General features: G+C 32.2%; 1 protein-coding gene across 4 annotated transcripts; it reads left to right on the top strand.

Moving 5' to 3' along the window:
• Nucleotides 1-1812: 1812 nt before the first annotated feature.
• Nucleotides 1813-8422, top strand: LOC142540478 (N6-adenosine-methyltransferase non-catalytic subunit MTB-like). Of its 4 annotated transcripts, none has more exons than XM_075646657.1 (7): nt 1813-1950; nt 2786-5258; nt 5434-5517; nt 5644-5748; nt 6016-6124; nt 7172-7323; nt 7898-8422. In XM_075646657.1, exons 2-7 carry the CDS (start codon nt 2799-2801, stop codon nt 8333-8335), a joined length of 3348 nt encoding a protein of 1115 aa, XP_075502772.1. In that variant the 5' UTR covers nt 1813-1950; nt 2786-2798; the 3' UTR covers nt 8336-8422. The 4 variants fall into 4 exon arrangements, with proteins under 4 accessions (XP_075502772.1, XP_075502770.1, XP_075502771.1 ...); XM_075646655.1 differs by having other exon boundaries at nt 2732-5258; XM_075646656.1 differs by having other exon boundaries at nt 2725-5258.
• The last annotated feature ends 7625 nt before the right edge of the window (nt 8423-16047 follow it).

Raw genomic sequence — 16047 nt, 5'->3', positions numbered from 1 at the left:
TTTTATTATGAATATCGGTAGGATTGACCCGTCTCACAGATAAAAATTCGTGAGACCGTCTCACGAGAGATCTTTATTTACTTCTAAAATATCTAATATGTTCTCAAATGACTTTTAAAAATCTTGATATATACATACAATGTTTTTTTTATATTTTTTATTTATTAAATATAATAAAATATTAAAACTAATTCAAAAAAATTCTAATGGGACCGTCTAATGACTCGATTTGTGGCACTAATTTTCTACCCTTACCGAATCATGAATTTTTTTGTTTTATATCAAAATTATTATTTTTCACTCAATATATGGGTCGAGTCAACTCATCATGTGGATATAGATTTGTGAGACCGTTTCACGAGATACTTACTCAGACTAGTATAGGTAAAAAAAAATTTCTTACCTTGAGTAATTTTTCTTAAATATTTTGATAAACATTTTAATTAGACTACTGATTTCCAATATTTTTTTTAGGTATCGTAGCATATTATTATGAAATGAAAAATAATTTTAGTATTTGTTTTTCTTTAAAAATATATTTTAACGAATTTTAAGATAGTTTGTTTATTTTCAAATAATTATTTTTATTTATACTATTTATTTATTTAATTTAATGAATTACAAAATATATATATATATATATATATATATAAATACTTATATATTTTTAATTATTGTACATGCATATTTAAGTTTTCGAATAATTTGTTTTTAGTAAAATAATAAATATTTGTACTGTTATTTTTTATGTAAATTATTATTTTAATTATATATAAATATATAAATATATATATATATATATTTAATAATATTTCAAAATCAACATATTTAAATAGATATATGATGCATAATGAAGATTATCATTTTATAATTATAAAATAATTAATGATACTGGATATTTGAATATTATTAAATATATCACTAATTCGTATTTATTTTTTTAGCATGAAGTTTTTGACAGAAACCTACTATAAATGACAATAACTATATATATATATATATAGAATATTAAAAATATGATATTATTATATGATATTTGAGTATAAATATTTAAAAATATCACTTAACCAAAGGGAAAGTCGAAAATGCATTATATTTTTATTTATAAAAAAATCTACTCGAACAAGTATTTATAAACTTTTTTATAAAATATTTTTTATAAAATGTTTTAAAAGTTTTTTAAGAACAAATATGTGTTTAAATAATTATTTTATAAAAACGTTTTTACAGTTGAAAAATAAGATTTTTTATTTTCATTTCTTTTTTTGAACATATTATTTTCACTTCTAATATATTAAAAAAATATTTCAATTTTTCTTTAAAAACTATAATTAGAATAAATATTTTTTCTAATATTTTTCCAAAAGAGTTTTACAAAAATATTATCCAAACATATACTTAATTTGTTTTCCGTTTATAAAATATTAAAAATATTTTTAAAATATTTGTTCAACCGGAGGAATAAACTATTGGAATTTTAATATGGTATTTTTTTAATATATGAGTAGTACACTTTGTCTCACTTTAATAAAATTTCCCGCAAATTAGAGAAAATCAAGTGATCATCCATATAACTATTAATTAACGTTGAAAATTTTAATATTAACTAATTTTTAATTGATTTGATAAAATATTATTTAAAATTATAATTATATTTTTATTGTTTAACTTTATTTATAATTTTTTTTTCTTTCTTAAATAATCTTTTAAAATTTAATATTATATATATATTTATTCTTAATTTCAAAATAATAAAATCATCGTATTTTTCAACTATATAAACAGCCGCAAGGCCACTGGTATTATATTTATCTTTGAAAGTTCTGTAATCGTTGAATGAATTTCCCCGTTCCGATCACAAAACATCTCCGGTTCGGATCCATCACACACAGCCTACGAGCTCCGCGGCCACATCACCGCGTGCGGCTGCAACTTCGCCTTTTCTTCGAGGTCAGTAAAATGAGAATTCTGGCGTCAAAGAAATTTTTTTTAACGCTTTTGTTTTTGTGTTTTGATTGAATTTGCGGTTAAATTGGGTTTGAACTTTGTTCCTTAATCAGTTACTAACGTGAAGTTCGCATTTTTTAATTAAAAAAATCAATGTTTTAGTGTCAATATGTGAAACCTAGTTCCACTTAATCACTAATGGATTTGGGGCATATCTGTAAAGGATTAAAGGTTTCTTCCACGTGTTAAACTATTGTATTTCTTACTGGCTTAAACTGTCTAGGATTTTAATTTAAACTTGAATCTAATTGGGAATGTCCAGGTTGCTGTTGGGCGTTGAAGTTGTTGGTAGTGATTTTGTTCTCTTTGCTTCAAATAATCCAATTTGGAGAGTATGCATGCTTTTTTTTGCTAATATAAGATGATATGTTTTGCTTCAAGGACCTTGTCATTTGTATCAGGGTCGGCTTTAATGTTTCTTGAGGCTAATTTTTTATTTTCCGAAAAATATACATATAATTTTATTCATTTTTTGGAGTTGGTTGGTTCTCCTGCATTCGGGCCTCTCTGCCCACCCCTACTTGCTACAGACATCTGAATTCAATTGTCCATGGGTGTTTTCCTGAGTTGTTTGAAGTTTTTTTTTTCATATCGTTTCTTTTGTGAATATAAAACATCCTTACTGTGAAATTCTATTTGTTATATGCTTCAGCTTATTGGTTATCATGTATGTTCACAAATTACTTTTCCTTGATTTTATCTTTTGAAAATTCCGAGGACGCAGCTTTTGCATTAGTTAAGTGCATTTTTTAATGAAGTGAAGAGATCAATTTTTTAGGATCTTCTTTGTTATGGAGATGGATATTGATAAGGCGAGGGATGCTGATGACTGGAATGGTGAAGATATGAGAAAGCACAGGACAGGCAAGTCGAGGAAAATAGGGAGTGTTGAAGGAGTTGATGGCTTTGATAGTAGTGGAATAAGAACAAGTACATCTGACAGACATGAAAGTCGAAAGAGAATGGGTGGCTCAGTCAGAGTTGATAGTGATCAGGATGAATGTGACAGGAAACAGTCACACTCAAAGCAGACGAAGAAAATACCAGAAGAGAATACATTGCACAGATTGAGCACTTGGTATCAAGATGGAGAAGTAGAACATAAGCTTGAGGGCAGGGACATGTCTGGAAGCAAAGGATATAGAATAGCTGAAGAAAGTGAGAGAGGAAAATCAACTACTCAGCACTCTGAGCATGAATTTGATTTGGGTGAGGTGGCAGATAAAGATTCAAAATATTCACAGAGAACGGATAGTGACAGAGAGAAGGGTTACGGGTATGTTGAACGTGGAAGGCGTTCTCAGAGTAGATGGGATGAATCTGACGCTGTTGTTAAGGCCAATAACCTTGTAGAAAGAATCGATGTCAGAAGGGGAAAGTCTTCTGATTGTAAACTTGGAAGCATGGGTGAAAGAGAAAGTGATAATTTGGAAATTGAATCGACTGATATGAAAATCAGAGATATGAATTCAATTAATGATGAAGTTATCGAGTCTCGTGATGGAGAAGAGAGAAGAGTTAGTTTAGAAAGGAGTAAAGAAAGATCAAGTGAAGAGAGATTTGAGGAGTATAATTTGCAAATAAAGCACACTGGTGGAGATAGAGTTTATGATAGTGAAAGGTCTTTAGATAAAGGTGAAGATGTTAAGATGGTAATGAGAGACACCACTAGGAGAGATATAGAGGGCTCCAATATGTCCAAGACTCCTGAGAAGATTGGGCGGCATCAGTTTGAGTCTGGTAATTTTGAGTCAGATTATGAAAGAAATGGTGCTTTTAAGAGGAAGGAACAGGTAAAAAATGGGTCATGGGATAGTTGGGTTGACAAAAACAGGAACCGCCAGAATTTCAAAGATGCTTCAAAAAGAAGGCAAGACAAGCAAACTGGAGATAGTGGAACCAGCTATGGTATCAGCAGAGAGTGGGAATTGCCAAGGCGGGGTTGTGAGTGGACTGATGGTGAATATGGTCGTTCTGGTGGTAGAAAAGATGGAAGCAGGACTGAAGCCGTGAAAACCTCGTCTAAGTATGGAATATCAAATGAGAATTATGATGTAATTGAAATCCGTACCAAACCATTTGATCATGGAGTAGATGATTCGAGTTCAACCTTTGCCCAAAACCGTGAGGTTGTTCAGCAATCTCACGCAAAACTAGCATCTGTTATTGATCATAGATCTGTACAATCTGGTGAAGAGTCTAAAGATAAAATCATTGATGGTTGCCTAGCAATGCAGGATCATAATTCATGGAGTGATGACACTGAATTTCAGTCAGATAAATTTGGCGGTCAGAATAGTGTTTCGTCCAATCGTGGCGATGTTGGCCAAGGTTATAGCATTGATTCTGTACCTCCACATGCTAACCAAGAGAATGGTTTTTTTAATAGAAGTACTTCACAAGGTTTTAGGGGAAATAGAATTGGGAGAGCCGGAAGGGGTAGGCCTACTGGAAGAAACAGCCAACAGTTCGGTTTTCCAATACCCCTGGTGGGATCACCTTTTGGACAACTTGGAATTCCACCTCATGGGCCAATTCAATCTTTGGCTCCCAACATGTCTCCTGTTCCAGGTCCTCCAATATCTCCTGGAGTTTTTATTCCGCCGTTTCAGCCTGCTCCCATTATATGGCCGGGAGCTAGGGGTGTTGAGATGAATATGCTACCTGTTCAACCAGGTTTCCCACCTATTCCTTCTGGGCCGCTGGTGCATCGATTTCCCCCTAATGTAGGAAATCCACAAAATAGTTCTCTGCTTTTCAATTCTTTAGGGCCTGCAAAAGGAACACCTCCGAGTATGCCTGGCCCAAATTTTAATGCCATTGCTCCAATGGTTCGTGGGCAGCTGCAGGATAAATCATCTGGAGGATGGCTTCCTAGTAGATCTGATGGACCACCTGGCAGAGCTCCCTCTAGAGGGGAGCAGAATGATTACTCTCAAAACTTTGTTGACACTGGCATGCGGCCTCAGAATTTTATAAGAGAGCTGGAACTCACTAGTGTTGTGGAAGACTATCCAAAGCTTCGAGATCTTATCCAGAGAAAGGATGAAATTGTTGCAAAATCTGCTTCACATCCAATGTATTACAAGTGCGACCTGCGAGAGCAGGTGCTCTCTCAGGAGTTCTTTGGAACCAAGTTTGATGTCATTCTCGTAGACCCGCCCTGGGAGGAATATGTTCATCGAGCTCCTGGCGTCACTGAACATATGGAATACTGGACGTTTGAAGAAATAATGAATTTAAAAATTGAGGTGTTTTCTTTTTTCTCTGTATTATGTATGTGAAGGCTCCATTTAAATTCACTGGTTAAAATAGACCGCTGCTTCTGTTTTGGTCTTATTCATGTGAAGAATTTCCTGTCTCCACGCATTCTGTGTCACTTGGTAGATTTTGATTTTCATTCTCCTTTTCATAATATGTTCATAGGCAATCGCTGACACCCCATCTTTCATCTTCCTATGGGTTGGCGCTGGTGTTGGGCTTGAGCAAGGTCGGCAATGTCTTAAAAAGGTGAAGCCAGCTCATATCTGTTGTTTTTGTTTTTGTCTCTTGCTTCCTTTCGGTCGCAATGATCCATTTCCTCTCCATTCCAAAATTTGTGTAATTAACTCTCAGTATCTGCTTTTGTATATTTAGTGGGGATTTCGCAGATGTGAAGATATATGTTGGGTGAAGACTAACAAAACTAATGCAACTCCTGGCTTACGTCATGATTCTCATACTTTAGTTCAGCGATCAAAGGTTAGGCTGAAAGCATACTATTTAATAATGGATGTTGCCGATGTCTTGTGAGGCTTACTGCGGTGTCTTTTCTTTTGTTTACTAAGTCTGAGTTATGTCGTGAAAATTGTTGTGTTCTGATATAGATCATGATGCTTCCTTGGCTCCATTTTGGGTCGTATGTGCTTTTATGTGTATAAATAGGTGCTATAATTTATTTCTATGTCCTGAAGGACCTGAATAGTGTTTTTTTTATTATTTTTTTAATTTTATGTTATTGTGATGAAGGAACATTGCCTGATGGGCATAAAAGGGACTGTACGTCGCAGTACAGATGGTCATATTATCCATGCCAACATTGATACAGACGTAATAATTGCAGAGGAGCCTCCTTATGGTAAGGGTGATCTTGTATTTCGATAAGCTTGTTCTACCGTAGCTTCCTGGTAATAGTAATATCTCACTTGTGGTAGTCTCTTCTGGAAATCACCCTCTCTTTGTAGTTCCTTTTCTCTTAAGTTAGGTGTCAACTGTTGTGATTTGTTGTTTGCACAATTGCGAGATGTGTTTTATCTTATAGCAGTATAGATTGTCATCACCATTTTCGTTCTGTATAATGTTTGTTTACCATGGAGTTGTTATGATGAATCATGCCATGAGATTATTTGTTTACCTTCCTCTTCCAGCTTTTCTCATAACTGGTGCTTGCGTGAATGAACGATGCCATAGAAAATTTTAGAACTTCCGGCCTTTTCGCTCTAGAAAATGGTAGACATTTCTTTCCCTTGTTCTTGTAATCAACTTATAGCTTGATTTTTAGCACTATTTTTATTCGGTAACACACACGCACACATGTTCCATTATCTGATATGCTCTAATCTAGTGGAGATTAGGAAGGATGTGATTGAGGCCGAGTGTGGGTCGGTGGTCTTCTGTCCTCATATGGATGCACGCACTTTAGCTGCTCCAATTTTAAAGATCAATATATCATCATCGTCCTGTGTATTCGCTTCATCTAGGTACCCCTGTAATTTATGATGTAAAATTTCTGGATGTGTTCATTGAATTACCTTCTGCCGTGCCTCTAAAAACAGAGCAGCCTTCGCTGCTGTATCACTTGGCCATTTTCTGTTCAAATTGTGTTTTAATGTAAGTCTTCATGCTGCTTTTTTTCATTTTTTCAGTTTGCACAAATTTATGCGATTAAATGGTTTGAGAGTGCCAAAGGCATATTTACATGTGTTGGTTGATAGGGCAATAAAATGGTACAATAATGAATTGCAACATAATTCTGCTGCAACTTATTTATATGTGAAGTATCCCCGTACCGTTACCACTACCCACTCGATGCCTTGATTACTTTACGGATATTTAATAAAGTTTTCTTTTCTTGGCTTCATTGCTGTTGGTGGTATTGCTGGTTTTATATGCAATGAATTTGTAGGTTCAACTGCAAAGCCTGAGGATATGTACCGTATCATAGAGCATTTCGCCCTTGGACGAAGAAGGGTTGAGCTTTTCGGAGAAGACCGTAACATACGTTCTGGTTGGTTAACAGTCGGCAAAGGATTATCCTCGTCAAATTTCCATTCCGAGGTATGTCTGGACTATATTTTGAGCCACGTGAATACATTTTTGACACCACCGTTTGCGCCTTCCATGAAACTAAAGAGTAAGAGGCTGAGTTTGTTTGCACTTCTGATCTAAGATTGGCTTCTCAAAGTTCAAGTAGTTAATACAGAATTGATTTTGATATATTTGTCTCTTATGATTTCCAAATAATCTATCACCATAATTTACAGGTGTAGAGTAAACATGAATCTAAAAAATAAAAAAAAAATAGTATACAACACCATAAAATTCGAAAACAACAACCATCATTCCACTTAAATAGTTTTTTCAATTTATTGTCAAGAAATCTTGTGAAATCATCTTTAAAGTTTTTAATGTTAATATAATTTAATTTTTTTTACAAAAGACACAATCATTAAAGCAGCACATTTGGCTTGCCTAGGCTCTAGGTGCAGCCAGGTGTGGCCTGTGCTCCCAGGATTCCTTCTGGCTGCAGCCCTTTGTGAAGCTTGGTAAAATACTCTTGGGCAATTTTGTCCCTATTACCCTAGTGCGGTTGGTCTTTTATTGCTGACTTACCGACTGATGTACATTTCAGGCATACACCAGGAATTTTGCTGACAAGGACGGAAAAGTTTGGGTTGGTGTGGGAGGAAGGAACCCTCCACCAGAGGCACCACACCTTATCCAAACAACCCCTGAAATCGAGTCTCTCCGGCCGAAGTCACCAATGAAGAACCAACAGCAGCAACAACAATCCGTTTCCATTTCCTTGACCACCACAAATCCCGGCAACAGAAGGCCTACTGTAAATTCACCGCAAAATCATATTGCAAATCAAGAAACCTACAGTAGCTCGAACATCATGTCTCCTGCTCCACGGACATCGACTATGGAGATGTTTAAAGGACGAGAAAGTGGTGATTTCCCTCCAGATGATAGGATGTTTGATATTTATGGATATAATGCATCGTATGACTCAGGGCGTGGAGATGTTTTTGATTTTGAGTCACATCGTGGAATGAATATGATGTAACTAATATGTAATCATTATTTCTTCATGGCATTTTTTTTGTAGCATTATTTACTCTCTACGTTATTTATTCAATATATCTGCTCTTTACATTTTTCCCCACAGGTACGGTCACGTAGTACTCTATGCAGTGTGTGTATGTCTATTATATACACACACGTATATATGTACTAGGAATGATCACGTGCGATGCACGTGGTTGATTAATAATGAAAAATATAATAACGAGATTTAGATAATTTTTAAAATCGTTTGAATAACATTTTGTTTATGAGTTTTTATTAATCTAAATATATCAAAACACAATAAATAAAAATACATCATGACGATAAATAAAATATATTCACTTATTTATATAACATTTTTCAATTTGCATGATTATAACATAATGACAGCTCTTTCAAATTAACAAAGATATTTTTCATCCAAATATCATTCACAATAAAAAACAATATAAATAAAATGAGAATAGTAAATTTTACTAAAACCAAAATCACAATGTATTTAAATGGAGTGCATATAGTGATTGTCAAATAAAATTCTCTTAATTAACTAAATTATCATAATGATGTTAAAATAAAACCCCTAAACTTGTTATTAAATTAAATATCATTTGTGTTTTTGCTAACTTTTAACTCATTACGAATTTTGTTTAACTTTTTCCTTTTATAGAATAGATATTACACATCAACTCAAATATTTTAAACGGTATAGTAGCTCAATCGTCATGATTCGATCGATGTCTCCAACAAGGACAATTATTGCACTCCAACAATATCAATAATTACACTAATTACAATATATGAGAATCGATCTCATGACTTTGACTCTTACATATACCAATTGTAAGATCATGCATTTTCCGATTTACCGAAAGTTATAACCGGGGTAACGATGCAACATTAACTAAAATCTTTTAAATCGTAAAATAACTCAAACGTCACATTTGGATTGTTATACCTTACATAAACAATTATTGCACCTAACAAATATGATATAGTTGTTATTTTACATTTTAGAAATCATTTTTCTAAATCAAATTTATTCTTACTAATCAAATAATTTCATCGAACACAAAGTAGTTTTAATTACTAATAATAATTTAAACACAAATATTAATTGTTAGGGTGACCACTCTATGTCATCACCTATGCTTCATTAAGTTGCAAGCATAGTAATAATGCACAATGAATTGGTAAACATAACTTAGTTAATTTAGTAAGTGAGTAATGTTAAATAACAATTTTGTTATTTTGAAATGTGAAAAATAGTTTATATATATATAAATTCATCATATATAATGATAAATTAATTATATGCAGAAAATAGAAAAAATTGTTTTTTATGTATGTAATTTCATCATATACAATTAGAAATTAGTTAATAGGTTGAACAAACAAGATAACAAATCAATATATTATATATGATGATTTCGTAACAGAATAACGCTAATATAACCATACTTTGTATTATGTTTAGAACGCAATTGAAAATTGATAACAAAATATATAATAATATGAACTTTAATTTTAAAAACATTATTATCTAACCTATTATCATAATACATAATGAATCATAAATGAAATCACTAAATTATTGAGTAATTATTTATTTAATTATTAGTTAAATCAATTTATAAAATAAAAGAAAAAGATAAGATATAAATATTAAATATTCATTAGCAATCATGAAGAAATACACTAATTTTAGTTAACAACAAAGAAAAATTATGGGTAAATTCAATATGCATTAATATCCAAAGGCATTTAAGATAGACAATAAATTATAAAAGAACCAATCAAAAAAATTATTGATTTAATTTGCTACATTAAATGAATAAGGGTATATTGAAAAATTCACAATTAGAAGTCATATATTTATATGTATGTTAGATTATTTAATAATTAATTTATAATATTTGTTATCTCATCTAATATCAAAATCTCAATTTTCGCATTATCTTTCGATTCGAAACCTACTTATAATAAAAGTTACTGACTACAAAAAAAGGAAAAAAAAATCATCATCTTTTAATTATAATTTTCCAAATGCATTAACATAATAAGTATCAAATATTTGTTACCCAAGTGTATTATTATGATTTTTTTTCTCATAATTGATCATACCCAATGTTATAAGCCCGTTGCTCTATTTTTGTCAACTTTTATAAAAGATAAACTTTGCATCAATTTGCTTCTGTATTCCCTTGGCTAGTATCATATTTCCCCAAAAAAATTCGGTGAGGGGTGCAACTTTTTCTTGAAAAAAAGAATGAAACTGAAATTTTGCTTATAAATTTCAAAAATAAATAAATAAATATAATATTGTGGGGAACCGGACGCTAATTCATTCCTTAATCGTCTTTAGGAATAATTCAAACAATTATAATAAACAGGGTCTAATTTTTTTTTTTAAATACAAAGCGGAAACGTAATGTAATTCAATTCAAATTACATATTAAACATAAACATACAAATCTTGTATTATCTACAAGAATTCAACTAGGTTCAACTATAAATCGGTGCTGAATCCTAAGTTGCTTTGAAGCCCGGATCTCCACGCTATCTAGTCTAGCCTCGTTCTTTCCTTGACCCTGATCCTATCCCACCTGTTGCCATGCACACATACAAACAAGACAACAGCCGGATAACTCCGGTGAGAATTACATTCTCAGTATAAATCATGTATACATGCAATCATAAAACAATATAAAAGCATATAACATATATGTCTAACATGTATTCAAATCAGAATATAAATCCATATCAAGAATAAATCATATTCTAAACATGTACCATAATCAGGAACATAATTCATCGTGTACCATATTCAGGAACATAATCAACGTAACTCAATATAAACTGTCAATTTGACTCATGACTCCACATTTAAGACTAGACTCAATCCTAGTCTAGGGATCCCGATTTTCAGAAGTTGGCATTCCCATATCGACCAACAGTAATAGAAAAGACTCCAGTTCTATCCACGTCGATAGGGTATCGATCACCAGTAATAGGAGAAGCTCGGATTCTATCCACATCGATATAGCATCGATCACCAGTAATAGAAGAAACTCCGATTCTATCCACATCGATATGATATCGATCATCAGTAATAGAAGAGTTACGATTCTATCCATATCGATACAGTACCGATCACCAGTAATAGAAGAAGCTACATTTCTATCCACATCGATAGCCAAACATCCGGTGACAGACTTTGGCACTATCGCCAATACACTATCTTGTGACATCGTGCAATGTGCCCGTGGCGATCCCACCACTATCAGGCACTTCTGTCACAAGATTACTCGTCTAATACATGATGTCTATCAATCAAGAGAACAAGTATATCAATCAAATCAATACAATAAGGTAAAGTATGTGATTTAGGGAAACTCGAGCCAAACCTCACTCGAGTTGTGCAATCCCAACTCAACATTAATTTATACATTTCTCTTCTCGGTCTGACGAAATCGAAGTCTCGAAGTCAAATCTGTCCATACCCAATCTGTCAATGACAATATCGAATAGACACAATATCAATATACAGCTCAATTCAAGGCCTGTTATGATCAATACGCAAATCAAGGCATAGTCTGTTCAATGTCAACGATACAACGATACAATCTCAATCAATACTGAATCAGATCAATATCAATTTGCTGATGTTTCGACGGCATAACAATACAGTCTCAGTAACCCCGTCAATCTCAACATCACAGATACAATATCACGGTTTATAATCAATATCTGTATAATTCTGAATCTAACTCAAAATCAACGACATAACGAAATAATCTCGATATCCCCGTCAGTACAATATCAACAGATATCAATTACAATCCATAACCAATATCCAATACCATCTAAAATCAATCAATAATCCAAATCTGTCCAATATCAATCAATATACTTCTTAAAAATCATAACAATTTCATAATCAATCTGTTTCTCAACCGGACTTTGATTCTATGATGTCTAACATGTCAAGAACATCATATATGAATCATATTCGATTCTGACAATACCATAATTTCAAGACATATCTAAACGTAGTAAAACTTACGTCCAGTTGTAGCCTGCGTCGATAGGAACACAGTACTGAAGTCGGATTGAAAATTAGACGGACGGATCGAAATATAAAGGCGTAAGGATTTCTACGAACTTTTCCTCGCTTCTTTCTTCGAACTTGTGAAGGAATAATGTATTATATGTATATATATATACCAAGCTGCATGTTAAAACAACGTGTCCTCTTTTCTTGAATCTCGGTCGGCGCTCGGGCGGTGCTAAACTACCGCTCGGGCGCGGCATTCTCTGTCCATGCGCTTGTTTTATTATGCACTGGCGCTCGGACGGTCACAAAATACTGCTCGGGCGCCGCATCCTCTGCCCAAAACATGCTCATGTTGAACATTGGCGCTCGGACGGTTATTTTCTACCGCTCGGGCGCCAATAGTTCTGTCTAAAAATTGCACCCTTCATATGTTTTGACCAATCTGGTCTCGTAATAGCCCGTATATAATTATATCAATTCATAATCAATAATATCATATTAACAGAATCAAAATTCGGGCATTACAAATATACTCCTTAATTTTTTATTGACATTATACTGTAAGACTTACTTTTTGAATATATATTATATGATTATCAGTTTGTCTTGTAATCCAATACCAATTTTGCTAATCTTTCCTGATTATTAGTTTTAGTCTTATAAATCCTATCAAGATGTTGTCAAATAATCTCTACAAGTCAATGGAAGAATATATATATATATATATATATGTATGTATGTATGTATGTATGTATGTATACATGTATATATTAAGTTATGGTTACATATTTGCCATGATAATGTCAAAATTTGTTGAATAAAATTATAATTGGATTTGTATTTTGCGAATGCATGAAGCAGTTTTCATGCAATTTGATTACAAATTGACTTATAGCTTGTGAGTGCAAGTGCAATCATATTACCTTACCTTTCTTCTTTTGGTTTGCATTTTTTTGAAATTATATAAATGTTTACCTTTCTTAGTGTAAATAAGATTTGAAGTTATACGGAAGGTAAATGCATTTTGACCTCTTTAATTTTGAAATTTTGTCAAAATCTGGTTAAAAACACCCTATATTTTTCAAAATATATTTTCTCTCATCCATGTTATATTTATTGTTGCCAAAACTAGAGCGACATGGAATTCGTAGTGTGAATTCTATCGTACGAGTACGATAAATTTGAATATTTCGACGGATGAAAATGGTAAATTTACCATCAAACAATATTATGCAATGAGGGTATTATTCTCCTTTAGGAAAGATTTTGAAAATTGATCTTGGTCAAAATATTTATTTAAAAAAAAAATAAGATTACACTTGAGATTGTTAGTTTTCAAAAAAAAAAAAGTTTGACTAAATTTATTTTGATAAATATCCTCTTTTGAAGCTCATAAAAATTGTATTTAAACTTTGAAAACATGGAGGGTTATTGCAAATTATTTTCATTTTTTCATGGAGTAGTTTGTTCAATTTTACTTGAGTAGGGGTCAAATTGCAATTTCCCCACATCATTAACTCAATATAAGAACGACTTCGACCATTTTTGTGGTGGACGCAATAATGAAGACCTTGCTACTTCTTTTCCTATGCATAACATCAAATATTTTCCAATCAAATGCCTTAGAAAAGAAAATTTGTGTTCTTGGATCTAAAGTTCATGTTTACGTTGTTAATAATCTCGGCCCAAATTCTGAACCACTCATTGCTCATTGTGCATCCAAAGACGACGATTTTGGAAATACAACGATATGTGCAAATAACAACCTTCATTTTCATTTCTGCACTACTCCTTTCAAAGATACTTTATTCTTCTGCCATCTGTGGTGCGGTTCGAAGCAACGTGCATTTGAAGTTTTCAATGTTAATCACAATAGGTGTCCTCTAGATGATTGTTACTGGGAAGCGAAAGAAGATGGTATTTACTTTTCTAAATATTATCCTAACGTAAACCTCACAAAATTGTATAATTGGGAATGATATCTCCTTTGTATTCAAATTTCCTTCTGCAAGTGCAAGTGAAATTAAAGTTTGATTGTGTATAGAAGGTTTCTTTGTTATAATTTGGGCAGAGATGTAAATTAACTAAATCGTTTGTAAGCTATTCGAAGTTCAATTCGATAAACTAATCTCGTTTAATGATGTTCGTTAAAATAAACGAATCAATCTCAAGCTTTATAATATTCGGTCCGTTAGCTCATGAACATATTCGTTGGTAAGTTCACGAAAAATAATAATTTTGATATTTGATTTATTGATTTTGCACATTACATATTAAATATATAGAAAATTCTATTGAATTTATTTATTATAATAAATTTACAAATTTTAATAAGAATTTAATATTTTTGTCTAAATATATAATTTATTTTTTAATGAATTTAACTGAAGATTTAAATGTATAATTCATATTTATTTTGTTTAGACTCGATAAAAGCTTGAATAAGCTCGAGAGCCATGAATATATTCGTTAAATAAAGCTCGAGAGCTTGACTCGATTATAAACGAATCAAGTTCAAACATTCAAGAATTCGACTCGACTCGATTACATCCCTAAACTTGGGATATGATGTGTATAGAAGACATTTTAGATGAACGGAAACAACTTAGATAATGTCGACTTTGTTCAAAATCAATTGATCGAGAGAGAAAAACAAATATTTTTTCATTTAAATTAACTATTAATAACAAAAATATATATATTTCCGTAAAACGCTAACAGTATAAATTGAACACAAGATGAAATATTAATTATCGATCATTTTCAATCGTATTTCAGTGCTTTTTCAACATGAAATTTATGGATACATTTTTACCAAAATATTGCGTTGATGATTTTTTTTTAAATTTTGAAAATGCATAAAGCAATTTTCATGTATTAATTTGTTAAGAATATTGACCTGTAGCTTGTAAGAAGTATACGTATAATCATATATATTTTCACCTTTATTTGTGTAATTAAATAATATATGCATGAGGCCAAAATAGAAAATAATAGGCAACATTAATTTCTCTAACAAATGTTATATTTATTTTTATGATTTTACTTTCTGAAATTTGAACCTCTGGATAGGGATCAAATTGCAATTTACCCAAATTAGTAACTCCATATAATTACAATTTTGAGCTTTTTTTGTGGTAGAAACATTGTATACTACCATAACGAATTGAATTGACCTTGCTGGGAAAAAAGACTGCCCGTGGGGAGGAAGTGAAGAAGGGACCTCTCGAAGACCTTGCTGGGAAAAAGACTCATATGGTTAAAAAGTTCCTGTCTTTGGACGATCTCACAAATCTTTATCTGTGAGAAGAGACAACCATACCGATATTCATAAAAAAAAAGAAATATTATTAGCATAAAAATAATATTTTTTCATGAATGACCCAAATAAGATATCCATCTCACAAAAACGACCCGTGAGACCGTCTCACACAAGTTTTTGCTCATATGTCTCTTTATCATGGCCTGGTTGTGTCCATTAGTCTTTTATCAGTCTTAAAAGAAGATGATGCGATAACGTGACAAGTAATTTACAAAATGCGAGAGGCCAAAATCCATTAACAAAAACTCATACCATACTTTCTAGTTCCACAAACATCATATTTTTACCCAGTAAAACCAAAGGACCTCGGCTAAATCGATAGCGAAGCTAATAA

This window comes from Primulina tabacum, chromosome 3 (assembly GCF_025594145.1).
Source record: "Primulina tabacum isolate GXHZ01 chromosome 3, ASM2559414v2, whole genome shotgun sequence".
NCBI lineage: Eukaryota > Viridiplantae > Streptophyta > Magnoliopsida > Lamiales > Gesneriaceae > Primulina > Primulina tabacum.
Note: the sequence above shows the minus strand (reverse complement) of the source record. Positions and strands in the feature narration are given on the sequence as shown.